Genomic DNA, 15,156 nt, shown 5'->3' with positions numbered 1-15,156 from the left:
AATAGGAATGGGTCGATATGAAATTTTGGCTGATACCGATAACCAATATTCTACCAATCCGATATAAAATTCCAAATGGTCCTTCAAGAACCTGAATAGTTCATTAACCTCCTTAATTAATGTTTGTTTCAAGGTGACTACAGTGCAAAAGAAGATGTATATTTAGACATTCACCTTTTAAAAAAGTAGGGCATGAAGATTATCCATAAAAATTATAACAATATGGCAGAATTTTGCACTAAATTATAAGATAGTTATAGATATATCGGATTGGTAAAATAATCGGTAATTTTACCGATAAACCGATACATTGATATGCCTATATCGGCCAATACCGATAGAGTACCGATTAATCTGTCCCATCCCTAATTAATGATAAAAATTAATTTGATCTGACATTTTACAGTAAACATATAAATGGTGGCCCAAAAAAAGGTAACCAAATAATTGTCATTACCTTATGTTTTGGTTACCTTTTTTGGGGGCACCCTGTATCTACTTTATGCACAAAGACTAATTGGGGAAGGATTAAGCTTGCATTCTCTGTCGTTGACAAGAAGAACGAAGAATACATATGTACAGAAAACCTTTGATAATTTAACTCAAGGAGAGAAAATGAAGTAATAGCATGAATATGGAATATATGTCGCCAAATGTTTGAAAATATTTGAAAATATGTAAATTATATGTAAAAATAACTCAAATATGTACTAAAAGCTGATATGTGTCAAAATATGGCAAATAAAAGTACCAATTTTCGACCTAACATATCATGATTCACAAAGATAATAACTTAGATTTTAGTATCATATGTGAAGATAAATATGTTCCCTGATAAAAAAAAAACCTGTGCTGATTCAAAAGTATGCATTGCATGTATGAGGATTGCTGTAATATTCTTCAATATTAGTATTTGTCAAAACAATATTCATTTTTGATTTTAAGTTTTGGAATGTGCACCTACGTGGTAGATGAGAAACGTAGTTCTTAGTTAAATAAATTTTTACTAGTTCATTTGACAAATTTTGCATTTTTGATTGTTAAATTTCATTGTCAGAGATAGTACATTTAAAATATTTAATCTTATATATAAATATATTAATAACTTACATTTTGCGAGTATCTATGTTGCTCCTGCGACGTTTCGGGACGCAACTGCTCCCTTCCTCGCAAAACGTAAGTTATTAATATATTTATATTAAATTTGTGAGTAATTCGCACAACTTTCATCATGAATTTGTGTTATGAAATATTTAATCTTGTTTTGTAAGCACAATACTAGTGTTTTTCAAGTCTGCTCTCGGTCAGGGAGAAATAAGCTGTATAACTTGTTCTATCTTTGTCAACTTGCATGATAATTATGACACGATTACCACTGGAATATTGTGTTTAACGTCTGATACTTGTAAGTTCACATAGATATTCCCAAGAGGTTATCTATTAGTCTGTTTCATGTGTTATTATAGGTACTCACTCTCAATACAGTAGACTTGCGATTATCCGAGCTCATTGGGACCGAGACTACCTCGGATACAGAAAAACTCAGATAATATGGAGATAATGTGCTAATAGGTCGTAAATGACGAAACAACACTTAAAACTGTCTAGTAAATATTTATTACTAATACAACATAAATGAGAAGATTACTTTTTCAAAAAGCCTTTCATAGTCTTTTGGACTAACCTCTTTCCTCTCTTTGACGCTGCGATGTAACGCCAACGCTGTAGGAAGAGCAGATCAAGCGGCGTAGACTCCTCTTGCTGTTCAATGTAGGCTATAGCAGCTTCGATCACCTTCAGTCCCTCAGAATGTGATATTTTCGGAGTGCTCTCGTCAGCGTCGTGCTCCTTGTAATTTTCTTCAGGATTGATGACCATATCAACAATAGCATCGTCAGTCAGCTCCATTTGTTGATCTTGATTACAGCACTCAAGGACGTCTTCATTTTCAATTGGAGTTTCCACTGGTAGCTCATTAGCTAGCTGGACGAGTTAAGAGACATTTTCATTGTCCGATCCCTGCAAAGTTTCATTGGATTTCTCCAAGCCAAACAGCTTTCTCCATGATCTTTGAAGTGTTGAGTTCTTAACTTAATCCCATGCCGTCGCAATCCAATATGAAACATCTTTCACCGTTATTTTTTTTCAGAGCTTCCGTTATGCTCATCCCTTCATCCAATCTGGAAATCAACACCTGAAGAAGCCTCCGCCGGTAGTTTCTTTGAGTAGTCTCAAGAACCCCTTGATCCAGGGGCTTTATTAGTGAGGTCACGTTATGTGGCAAGAACATGGCTTTAATATCGCCGCTACAAAGTTCGTTGGTGTCCGGGTGCAAAGGCACGTTGTTGTCCAACAACAATACCACTTTTCTAGGAAGCTTTTTTTTTTTATTAGAAACACCTCAACCACAGGAACGAATTCCTTAAAAAACAAGTCATTAAAAAGTGTGCTGTCCATCCACACACTTTTTTGATTTCTGTACATGGTGGGAAGACAATTGACATTAACGTTTTTAAACGCTCTTGGGTTTTTTGACTTTCCAATCAGGAGGGGTCTTAACTTAAGGGAGCCAGATGCGTTGGCACAGGCTAAAATGGTCACTCTTTCCTTACTCTTTTTGAACCCAGAGCGTTTTTTTCTCATTTCGCTGTCAAAGTCTTGCTAGGAAGCATTCTGAAGTTCAGCCCTGTCTCAACACAGTTGAAGATTTGATCCCATGTCAGTTCGTCAAGCAAAACAACTTCTTTCATTTTTGATTGAAATTCAGCAACTTCAGATGAATTAGCTGACAATTTTTCCCCAGTAATGTTGAGCTGTCTAATGCCGTATCTCTTCTTCCATCTGCCCACCCATCCATCCCTCGCGGAAAAACCTTCTTCGCCATCCTTAAACTTTTTTTGAAATTCTATTGCCTTAGTTTGCACCATAGGACCACTTACTGGACTTCCTGCACCTCAAAGATGTGAAAACCACAAAAATTAAGCCTCGGACATCTGCTCATATTCACCTTTCTTCATTGTTTTCCACGCTAACCACTGCCCCCGCTCACACTTTGACTCACTCACTTTTCAATGTCCTTCCGCTTATGTCTCCAATCTCCAACAGTCATTTCCCCGACTCCATAATCAGTAGCAACCTTTTTAATAGACTCACCTTTATCCAACATTTTTATTGCGTTGAATTTTATTTCCAGAGAAACCACACACCTTTTCCGTTTGCCACTCATACTACATTACTGGCTTAGAATAGGCCTACACAGATTTAAACACCACCGTAACAATCGGATACACCGACAATGTAACAAACACGTGCAGCGTGGACGTGACTTGACTTGGTAAACAAACAGGGGGTGCGTTATGAAGCGTGATGATTTCCAACCACTCCCTCCATTAACCCGGAGCCTCGGTTTATCGGGACTCTGTTAATCGCAAGTCTACTGTACTTTGGAATAGGCGTAGAGTGAATGGCAGTTGGTTGCACTAATTTATTAGTAAGGATTGGCAAACAGATTCATCCTGGTTTGCACTAAAATTGTGGTTTGATCGCTGTACTTTTTTAATTGGAAAAATCATATCAACAAACGTTTGCAGATAACTTATTATATGAGGAACAATCAAAATGTTAATTCACTTGAAAAATTAAATCACGAAGATTGGTTAATTATGCTGTGTCATACAGGGTGTCCAAAGGTGTAAAACATTAGTATAGTAAATAACACAGCAATAAAAACTTATTAAGACATTTATTCGAGGCACGATTAAAATGCTAAAAACCAGATCTTAAAACAAACGGACAACAATTCTTTTCTTATCAGAGATTATTATCGGGATTGATTGCACATGGATATACAGTGCGATCGAAAAGTCCCCGCAGTCACTTTTTAAGAATTTATTGTGTAGAAAGTAATACACATGGGAACGAAAGGAATACATATATAAATGCTTTAGTCCTTGTACTACACAGAAAAATAAATGTAAACCAAAAGTGAGGTATACTATAATGGCAACGTAGGTAAAACACAAACAAGATGACATGTAACTTTAAGCGCATGAGGAAAAAGTTTCCAAAACACAAACATAACGCAACACAAACAGAACATAATCACATAAACACACAATGGAGGTTATGCTGCACTCTCTATGGACATTGCAAAGTAGTGTTTGGTTTCCAGTTCGTAGGAAGTGTTGAAAATGGCCGACATGTTCCTGTAAACACATGTCTACACGCTTACACATGTTCCGCGACACCTTCCTCAATGTTTCCGCTGGAATTGCAGCAATAGTGTCAGAAATTGCTTGTCGGAGTTCATCCAATGTGCGAGGGTTGTGTGTATATACTCATTCTTTCAGGAACCCCCAAAGAAAGAAATCGGGGGACGTGAGATCGGGGGAACGAGGGGGCCACAAATTGTTGGAGATGATGCGGTTCCCGAAAAACTCGCGCAACATAGCCATTGTGTCGTTTTGCAGTATGCACGTTGCCCCATCTTGTTGGAACCAACATTCACGCTCATCCTCTTCCAACATAGCCACGAATTGTTGCACCAAATCCCTGTACACATCGCCATCCACTGTGTCCTCAAAGAACAGGGGTCCAACAATCCTTCGTCGCGAAATGGCACACCAGACACCGACCTTTGCAGAATGTAGTGGTACTTCATGCAGGGCATGTGGGTTTACAGTTGCCCACATTCGGGTGTTTTCTGAGTTGATGTATCCACTGAGATGAAACCATGCTTCGTCGGTAAAAAAGTTTTATCGAGAATGGCCACATTGTTGCGTGTGAAAGCACGGAACCACCGGCAGTACTTGATACGCTTATCTTTATCTAACGCTTTCAGCTCCTGGACGACTTTCACACGATATGGGTGAAACTTGGCTACTTTCAGTGCCTTCTGTGTGGATCCATATGATACTCCAACTTCTTGTGACAAACATCGTATAGATTTTCTTGGAGATAGCACCATTTGCTGACTCACGTTCTCTAGGAATTCCTGTGTGACGACCTTGGGTCTTCCACTTCGTTGTTGATCATGCACTGAGCCTGTTTCACGAAATCGGCGAACAAGATGATACGCTGCACTTTTTCCTGGCACCAGATCATCAGGGAATAGACGTCTCCATTTCTCCACAAAACCTCTGTATGTCTTACACTCAAAATATGCTTCTAACAAAGCGATTCGCTGCGCTCGCTTAAAAGGCATTGTCGACCGACTGCACAATAATAACTCACACCACTGACTGTAATAGCAGTGCAGCTCTCCCGGGACGTTATCGCATTCTTCAAGGTCATACCAGTCACTACTAACAACATTGCCAACTCATGTTGCCTACTGACCTCGTAGCATATTTTCAAAGTATGAGTGTGGGGACTTTTCGATCGCACTGTAGTATTCAAATCTCATATCAGTGAGCCTCCTGTACAAGCTTCAAGCATTGCAGGCTAGACACACAAAGGGCCAAATAAGTCAGTTTAAAATTTTGAACAGAATATTTGGGAAGATAGGTGTTAAGGTCTTTTGTGGTGCTATTGGTTTGTAGGACGACCTCACCAGTGACACACCGTTTAGATTATTTTACTGATATTAAAACCCTGGTTGAATCATTTAATAAATACCCTTCTGAGCTTCAGTATTTTAGAATACATTAATAAAAGAACAGTATGTCAAATGGATCATATCCAGTCAAATGTAAGGGCCAGGTAGGGTTGCTTAAAATATTGATCTACCGAAACTGGAACCAGTGTTTGAAAATTGCAGATACTGGCAACATCAAAACATCAATACAATAAAATCTGAAATTACAATAGTGCTGGTATTTCAGGGTGTCTACCAAAATAATAAATCCATAATTCTTGACCCTTCTTTCCTTTTTCTTTACATTTTTCTTAACATTTATATAATCACCCCCTACTTAGGTATACTTGGAAATTTAGAAAATATATATTTTTATTCAATGAAAAATCCCTACCACAAAGTCGGTTAAGATGAAAACTGAAGTTGTACTTTAACAAGAGATTAAACTTGCTTTAATTATTAATGCATGTAAAAATTAATGCTTCAGACTCCATCTTGAATGGAGAATGGTCACATTACCTTATGTAATATTTTTACAAAACTTCATGCATAGAATAATGCAATTCTTAAGAAACAGTGAACAAATCCTAACCACAACTCAATACAATTTTAGGTTTCCTTACATTCAATTTTATATGCCAGTCATTAGGGTATCTGACTATCATACAAGAGGCCCAGGTTCGATCCCCGGCAGGGGAGAACCAGGATTTTTTTGCACCTGTTCAAATGGCTCGAGCACCCACCCAGCATCGTATAAAGTGGATACCTGGAGGAAACTCAGGGGGGGGGGGTAAAGGTAGCAAGGAGCATGATGCTGATCACATCACCACCCCACCTTCATTCAGCCATGTGCTTTAAAGCACACGTGAGCAGTTTACTTTACTTACAAGGGAGAATCAAATGAAAACCGCAAAAGTGCCATTCAAATTATTTTTTTCTTTCTAGGCATTTGCAAATTAGCAGACACAGTCCTTGACATCTTACCGAGCTGGTAGTATGAAGCAGTAACAGTAGCTGGGGTTGGATGTGAGTAACAGCTGATTCAAGATGGCGGTACCACTACGCAGTTGCACCAAGCAGGAACAGCGTAAAGTTATTCGATTTTTATGGAGTGAAGGTGTGAAACCGGTTGATATTCATCGGAGAACGCAGACAAAGTATGGGGATGCCTGTCTGTCACAGCGGCAGGTCTACGATTGGTGCAAGAAATTCGCAGAAGGTATGACCTTATTGACTGATGCTCCACGTCCGGGTCAGGCTCAGCAAGTTGTGACAGGAGTCCATAGCTGCAGCAGATCAGCTTATTCAGGAATGAGTTTCGGTTCAGTACAACACATAGTGCATGATGAACTCCGCTACAGAAAAGTGTCCGCCAGGTGGGTTCCTCGACAGCTGACGCAGGAACTGAAAGCCCATCAGGTTGACGCATGTCAAGAACTGCTGAGGCATTATGAAGAGGAAGGTGAGGATTTTCTAGCTCACATTGTCACCGGGGATGAAAGTTGGGTGCACCATTTTCAACTGGAGACAAAACATGCAAGCAAAGAATGGCAAACAAAGAAGTTTTGCAGCCAGCCCTCTGCAGGGAAAGTCATGTTGACTTTATTCTGGGATGAGAAAGGTCCTATTCTGGAACACTACATGTCCACACTTACGACAGTGACTAGTGCCACCTATACCGAACTTCTCAAGAACCATTTGAGGCCAGCGATACGCACAAAGCAAAGGGGATTGCTGAGTGCAGGTGTTTTGCTTCAACATGATAACACCCATCCTCATTCTGCTCGTGCAACCATGAAAACCATCCATGACCTATGCTTCAAGTGCCTACCACATCCGCCATACTCACCAGATTTGGCACCATCTGATTTCCACATCTTTGGTCCATTAAAGGAGCACCTTGGAGGGCAGAGGTTCAAGTCTGATGAAGATGTCCAATCGGCGGTGCACGAGTGGCTACACAGTCAACCGAAATAATTTTTCTCACACCGTATTGAAGCACTACCTATCCAATGGCGTAAGTGCATTGAACTGGGACGGAACCATATAGAAAAATAATGTACAATCGAACATTATCCCTGCATTAAAATAGTGGAAAAAAATTAATTGCGGTTTTCATTTGATTGTCACTTGTATATTCAATTCTATCAAATCCCAGTAGAGGTATATAACAATGTAAATTCACTATACTGTAAATTCTTGACCACAATAAAAATTTCTTGACTTTCTCGACATTCTTGACTTGGGTATCTCCAGTATTTGCAGTATTCATGGTATTTCAGCACATAAATATTTTTCAGTATACAACAAATACAAAAATGTCATATCCAAAACTCAATACTGGACAGCCCTTAAGCAGAGATGTACAAAATTCGACTACAGCAATTCAGTATGAAGAATGTAAACTATAAAAAATTATTCGAGGCATTTTTACCTGCCATTCCTTGAACTAATTTCTCCACGTCATCATCACCACAGTTGAAAGGATTACTCAACTCGTACAGGAACAAGTTGATAGAGACGAACCCCCTTAGCGGTACGTTACCTTCCATCAAGCATAGATGGTCGCCATGCCTCACCCCTTCCTCTTTGAGGGTTGCTGCAGGGTCATCTAGGGGCTCTGCTGGTTCGCCACTCCACTTCGTTCGTCGTAAATGCCACGAGGAACCTAAAACATACAGAAATGAATTTTATCCTTTTATCTAGGGGTGTGCAGGATCCCGAAAAGTCAGTACCGGGATCCAGAAAAAAAAATTCCCCTCCTGATCCCGAGTTTGGAAAATGATATTGACTTTTCAGGACCCTGAAGTCGGAAAATTCATAATGGTAATTTTTAAAAGTGGTTAATCCTCGATGTTTTCTGCATTATAAGTGTTTGCAACTTCTCAGAGATTGTTAGTTTTTATTCAAGAAATACAAAAACAACCACTTAAGATGAAAATAATGTGCAGAATTCGAGATTTCCAGAGCGTCGAGATATTTTGAGCATTTCCTGACTTAATTGGGAAGTTGTGAATTTTTCCCTGATTAAAAGTCAAGTTTTTAAAAAGTTGCATCCTGACAAAAAAAATTCTGATCCACACACCCCTACTATTAACCCTTAAACAACAGATGTGACATAAGTGTCACATACTTGTGTGGTCTAGCGCCACCTCTGGAACACACTGTTTGGAGATCCATATTTTGATGTTATATGAGCCTTGAGGCATCCTGTTAGTAATTAGTAAAGTCTAATTTGATTCTAGCTATATTTTAGAGATTAAATTTCCATACTTTTACATGAGAAAATATTTTTTTGTCAGAAACTATCAGCAGCAAGTGTGAAATTCTTGCCACGAGAATGGAACACAAATCAGGTAGATAATGTTTTAAACGTGAACAGCCTGAGGAAGGGAGCAGTTGCGTCCCGAAACGTCGCAGGAGCAACATAGATACTCGCAAAACGTAAGTTATTAATATATTTGTATTAACCTTCACTTTCCAGCGTTGCCTACGTGGAGGCCCAAAGTGAGCACGACAGGGAGAAAAGTTTCTTTTTTCTTTCTTTCTAGGGAGGGAGGGAGGGAGGGAGGGAGGGAGAGGGAGAGAGATATGAAAGAAGAGAGGGAAAGGTAGAGAAATGAAATTTTTTTTTTTTTTTTTTCGACCATAGGATTATAACCTAATCTGTACTGAACAAAACAATTTGTAACTAGCATTCCAAGTTACGGAGATATTTTTTTTTTAATTTAACACCTTGTGTAATTTTAAAATTTCTGTAAAAAACACACTCTGAGTTAGCACCTTCACAGAGAAAATCAGCCTCATGTTTTAGGTATAAAATTAAATGTGTTGGAATTCATTCTAAACCAAAATTCTTTCAAGGTAGTAATTTTTGTGATGCATGCAAAAGATGATAATTCAACATATTAAATCATTGTACAGCATTTTCATTCACATTCAAAATTTTCATGGGTGTCTGAAAATGAGTCAACCTTGAGTTTCATATTTACCTGTAAAGTCATGTAAATGGAAAAAACACTTCCCCCACAGAGCCTTAATACCGGTAGCATTAAGCTTGATTCATATCTGCGCTCAAGCAACACTCAGGTTACTGTCTTCTAACGCTCGCTCATGGTCAGGGGGTATCCACACTAGCGATCAAGCTTCGTTCCGGTCAAGGTACCATCAACATGAGTCTGGTGTTGGTTTCTTCACAGAGTACACAGATTTTTCTGTATAAGAAGCCTGCTGATTGTGCTAAGTACAATGTTTAAGAGATTTTCAACGACTGACATGTCTGTTATAGCACTGGCATTAATTAGAAGAAAATAAAGAAGAAAGAGAATGGGGATTGATTGATGATTGATTTACTTCGCTCTTCTGTCAGTTTTGACTTGTGAGGATGAGGATGCGTTGAAATATGACAAAATGGATGACGGGACATCACAAAGAACATCCATGCCCAGGTCGGGATTCGAATTCGGAGCACCTGGTGTTGTAGCACGCTGTGCTAACCACTCAGCCACCAATTGATTGATTTAGTTTATTTTACTTCACTTTTGGCTAATTTGCGAAGATCAGGATGAGTAATATATCATCACGAAATTGATGAATAGACACTCACAAACAATCATGCCCAGGGATTTGATCCCGAGACCACTTGGCCATGGAGGTTGACTATTAAAATGTAATACTGTTTATTTATGTACTTTCGGTTTGAAATCGGCAAATGTTTATTTTCAGCTACAATGTGCAAAACTGTAAATGTCAACAGTGGTAAACACTACTTTGTCGGTCTAGGTTTGGCATGAACATTTTCACCCTCATTGTTTCATATCGACATTGTTGACCATTGCCTTTATCAGGAAGTTTCTGACACAACACGTGACAGATAAACGTCAGGTTCTAAGCTTAGTTTCAAGGACCCGATTGTTATGCACATCGTGTGAAAAGTCATCTTCCTAGACCAAAAAAAAAAAAGGAATAATTTTGTTTAGTATTCCTTCGTGAGTCGAAGGTTAACTGGTTCATGGGTCGAAGGTTTGTTGGTTTGTGAGTCGAGTGTTCGAGGGCTCGTTGGATCTTGGGTTGCAGGTTCGTTGGATCGTGGGTCGGGTTCGTTGGTTTGTGAGTTGAGGGTTCATTGGTTTGTAAGTTGAGGGTTCGTCGGTTTGCAAGTTGAGGGTTCGTGGGTCGAGGGTTCATTGGTTGACTTTAGAATGCAATTCATTGATTCAATTTGTTATCAAGTCCACTTTATACACAGATAGACTAATGGAGAGTAAACCAACAGTTGAAAATGGGTTCCGAACGTCTATGTGCCTCCACCGGGTGTCGAGCCTGGAATCCTTTGACAATTCTGACAACCGCGACGATGAGGATAAATAAATAGATGCAATTTGTAAAGGGACAAATAGCACCCATGCCCAGAACTAGATTCGAACCCGAAAACTTAGGCTCCCTCGATAACGTAGTGGTGACGTCGTCGCCTTGTGATCTTTCTCGATATCCGGTGAAGGAACATGGTGGTTCGGATCCCATTTTAAACTGTAGATACGGACCGAATGCATAAAATGGAATCAAAATCAAACTTTGAAACCTGGTTTTAGAGCTCAACTGCAATATCAGAAAATCTTTCGCGAAATTGGCACGTTGCTTCCCACCTCCAAATTTGGAAGTTGACACTAGAGGGCAGCACAGTCAATTTAGTATGCCGGAATAGAACATGCCAATGAAAATTAGAACTTACCAAATTAATTTAATGATACTGGTCGGAAATATTCCATTAGATCCAGTCATTGTCAAATAATTTAATACAAATCTTATTTGTCAACAAACCTACACATAATTGCACAAATACTCTCTATTACTATGCCATAATTTTGGACCTAAAAGGGTTGAGGAGACTGGTGAGTGGAGAAGGTTACATAATTTATATTTATGTCCAGATATTATTAGATTGATTAAGTCAAGAAGACTTAGGTGGGTAGTCCATGTGGCACGAATGGTAGAGGATAGAAGAGTTTAGAGGATTCTTGTTGGGAAACCTGATGGTAAGAGACCAGTAGAATGCCAAGACGAAGATGGAGGGATAACATTGAAATGGACCTAAAGGAAATCCGTACGGATGGGAAAGATCGCATTGATCTTGCCCAGGATAGGGACAAATGGAAGATTTGTGTTGCAGCAGCCATGAACCTTCGGGTTTAAGAAGGCTAGAGAGTTAATTCTTAATTAAAGCTCTTATCATGGGCTCTGAACAATTGGGGTTTTCACAATACTATATCAATTAGTTCAATAAGAACTACATCCTGCTGAAGATACTTAACTGTGCTTACTCAAGCCACCAACAGATGGCAATACAATTGTTTCAGCTATGTGCTGTAATATAGTGACATTTTCTTTGACATAAATGATTATTGTGACTAAGATCATATTTTTGCACAATAACAAGGTACATAAACTTCCACTTTCGCTTATATGTCTGCCTGAATATTCATCATTTCTTTAACCACTTGCATTAATTCTACTTTTGTTGGTCATGAATATAACTTTACAAAAAAATTATAGGCGAGTTATTTGCAGAGCAATTGCCCGTTGAAGATTTTTTTCTGAACCAGTTACATTAAGTACTATTTCCTAACATTTTTTTCGGAATTATTATTGAAAGTTGAAATTCTTGCTTACTGGCAACACTGTAGGTGGGTGGCGTGACCTTCACTGGACAGTTTTCGTGACGGGAACTCAAAGGCTTGATTCACATCTACGCACAAGCAACACTCAGGTCACTCTCACGGTCAGGGGGTATCCACACTAGCGGCCAAGCTTCGCTCCGGTCAAGGTACAATCAACGTGAGTCTGGTGTTGGTTTGATGTTTTAAGTCCACTTTATGCCAGTAAGGCTAATCGGGACTGGACCTACAGTTTAAAGTGGGATCCGAACCACTTGTGCCTCCACCGGGTATCGAACCCGGGACCCCTTGATTACAAGGCAATGACGCTACCACTGCGCCATGGGGAGGCCCACGTGAGTCTGGTGTTGGTTTCTTCACAGAGTACACCAATTTCTCAGTATAAAAAGCTTTCCGATTGTGCTAAATACAATGTTTAAGAGATTTTCAATGATGGACTTGTTTGTTACAGCACTGGCAATAATTAGAAGAAAATAAAGATGAAAGAGAATTGCGAAAACGGTGATTGATTGACATGGTTGATTTACTTAGCTTTTCTGCCAGTTTTAACTAATTGCGACGATGAGGATGCATTGTGATATGACGAAATGGATGAAGGGACATCACAAAGACCATCGATGTCCAGGCCGGGATTCAAATTCAGAGCATCTGGCGTCGTAGCACGTTGTGCTAACCACTCGGCCATGGATTGATTGATTTACTTTATTTTACTTCGCTTTTTGTTCCACTTTTGGCTAATTTGCGAAGATGAGGATGAGTGATATCATGAAATTGATGAATTAACACTCTCCAACACTGATGCTCACGCCAGGTTTCGAACCCGGATCCACTCGGCCACGGAGGTCGAAAAAATAATATTTATTTATTTATATACTTTCGGTTTGAAATCAGCAAATGTTTATTTCAGCTACAATGTGCAAAACTGTAAATGTCAACAGTGTTAAACACTACTTTGTCGGTCTAGAATTAGCATGAATATTTTCGGGCTCATTGTTTCATATCGACATAGTTGACCACTTCTTTTATCAGAAAGTTTCCAATACAACACGACAGATAAACATCAGGTTCTAAGCTTAGTTTCAAGGACCCGATTGTTATGCACATCGTGTGAAAAGTCGTCTTCTTCGACTAAAAAAAAGGAATAATTTTGTTTAGTATTCCGTAAACGAAGAACAAGTTCGTCTAGATATCAATAATGAATTCCCTTGGCAGAGGGTTTACCATTACCAATACCTCCTTTTCCTTTACACACACACACACACACAAATGAAAATTTTGTTGTCTGGAAAAATATGACCGTCAACAGGTTAGCTTTTTTATTTAAGGATTTTAATTCATGCAAAGAAGGTCATTACAACTAGTGCTCATGGATCATATTTGTGGTTAGTCCCCTACTGAATATTTTTCATTGGTTATAATTGTAATTTGATCGCTTTGGTCAGTTTTTCTTAAATTTATTTTACTTGGGTTTATGAAATCACATATTTTGAAATATGTTGTACAAACAGAATTGAGATGAAAATATTTTGGGACATTTTGCGCAATCAATCAATTTTATCTATATTCGCCATTCTCTGTGTTTCAATAGGTCTTTGACTTCAGCATGCTCATCTTCTATGCACAAAACTGGGATATGTATCCTCTGCAACGGGGCTGAAGACTGCTACTGAATTGTGGGTTGAGCTGAGTGATACAGATGATCACATCAACGATTAAGCTTAGGCAAATTCAAGCTTCGCCCTTACACGCTCTGGTCAAATATTCTTTCCACCTGATCGTGACCGGACCCAGAGTTTAGCGTGACCGGAACGAACCTTGACCCGAGCACCAGGTGTGAATGCTCCTATTTGAAAATCGTTCAACAATATTTGACCGCACCGTGAGGGGACAGGGACCAGATTGTTGCTTGAGCGTAGATGTGAATCAAGCCTTATTGGGAAGAATTTCTTTCTATGGCTGTACTATCTGTCTAGACACACAAATATCTATTTTTATTTCCCATCTTCCTCGTATTTTATTCTTGTTATTTAGCGTCACTTTTCTGCAACTTTTGGCTACTTGTGATGATGGGGATGAGAGATGATTACATGAAACTGATGAAGACACACCCATAAAGGAGGTCACGGTTTGAACCGGGAACTTCAGTGGTGAGATTTGAAAGTCTACTACTTAATATGCTTGGTTACTGAGCAGGCTTTCTCTTCTCTCCTCCCCCCTCTCTCTCTGTGTGAGAGAGGGGGAGTGTATTTACTTAGGCAAATGTTCTGAGAGAAATAATAGAAACAGACTTCATATTCTTTCTCCTCCTCCCCTCCATCCGTGAGTGAGTGAGTGAGTAAGAGTGAGAGAGTGAGTGAGAGAGAGAGAGAGAGAGAGAACAACAACACTGCTTTATTCACTACTTCCATTCTCTCTCTACCCTCCCTCCCTCCTCTCTCTCTCTCACACACACACACAGAAACCTTATGAATGCAGCATTTTCTAGAATTACTAAACCACTGAAAACAAACCTTACACAACCATTATAGAATCCATCCTATCCTACATATGTATCTCTCCTACCTTCTAACTTTGCACATTGCAGCATAAACTCCTTGCATTCAGAGACGCTGATGTTCTTCTTGACGATTACTTCCCACTGACGAGGAATGTTATCACCAGCCACAGATGAAGTAGAAAACTGAAGCCATATCTACAAAAGATATTATCACCCAATCAGCAACTCAATTTGATATATGTACACATGAACACTTGCAAAAATTTCCAACATGCTTAAAATCGGAAACTTTTGTACTCAAGTAGGAAATGTTGATGTCATGTTTTCTTCATGTCATCCTAAGAAAGAAAAGTTTTAGGGGGAGAAGGATATTTAACTGATTAGAAATCCTATTAGAGTGTTTCTCAACC

At 39.1% G+C, this 15,156-nt stretch overlaps 1 protein-coding gene across 1 annotated transcript in view; it reads right to left on the bottom strand.

Moving 5' to 3' along the window:
* Window positions 1-15,156, bottom strand: part of LOC145981304 (ubiquitin carboxyl-terminal hydrolase 40-like) — a 66,868-nt gene that overhangs the window by 17,511 nt on the left and 34,201 nt on the right. The window contains exons 11-12 of the mRNA XM_083114499.1: window positions 14,812-14,941; window positions 8,010-8,243 (exon numbers count right to left, since the gene is read on the bottom strand). Of these exons, the coding sequence (XP_082970625.1) occupies window positions 8,010-8,243; window positions 14,812-14,941 (364 nt within the window). The remainder of the gene's footprint in view (window positions 1-8,009; window positions 8,244-14,811; window positions 14,942-15,156) is intronic.

Source organism: Lepisma saccharinum, chromosome 29 (assembly GCF_977018435.1).
Source record: "Lepisma saccharinum chromosome 29, izLepSacc3.1, whole genome shotgun sequence".
Lineage (NCBI taxonomy): Eukaryota > Metazoa > Arthropoda > Insecta > Zygentoma > Lepismatidae > Lepisma > Lepisma saccharinum.
This window is presented reverse-complemented; position numbering and strand designations above follow the sequence as displayed.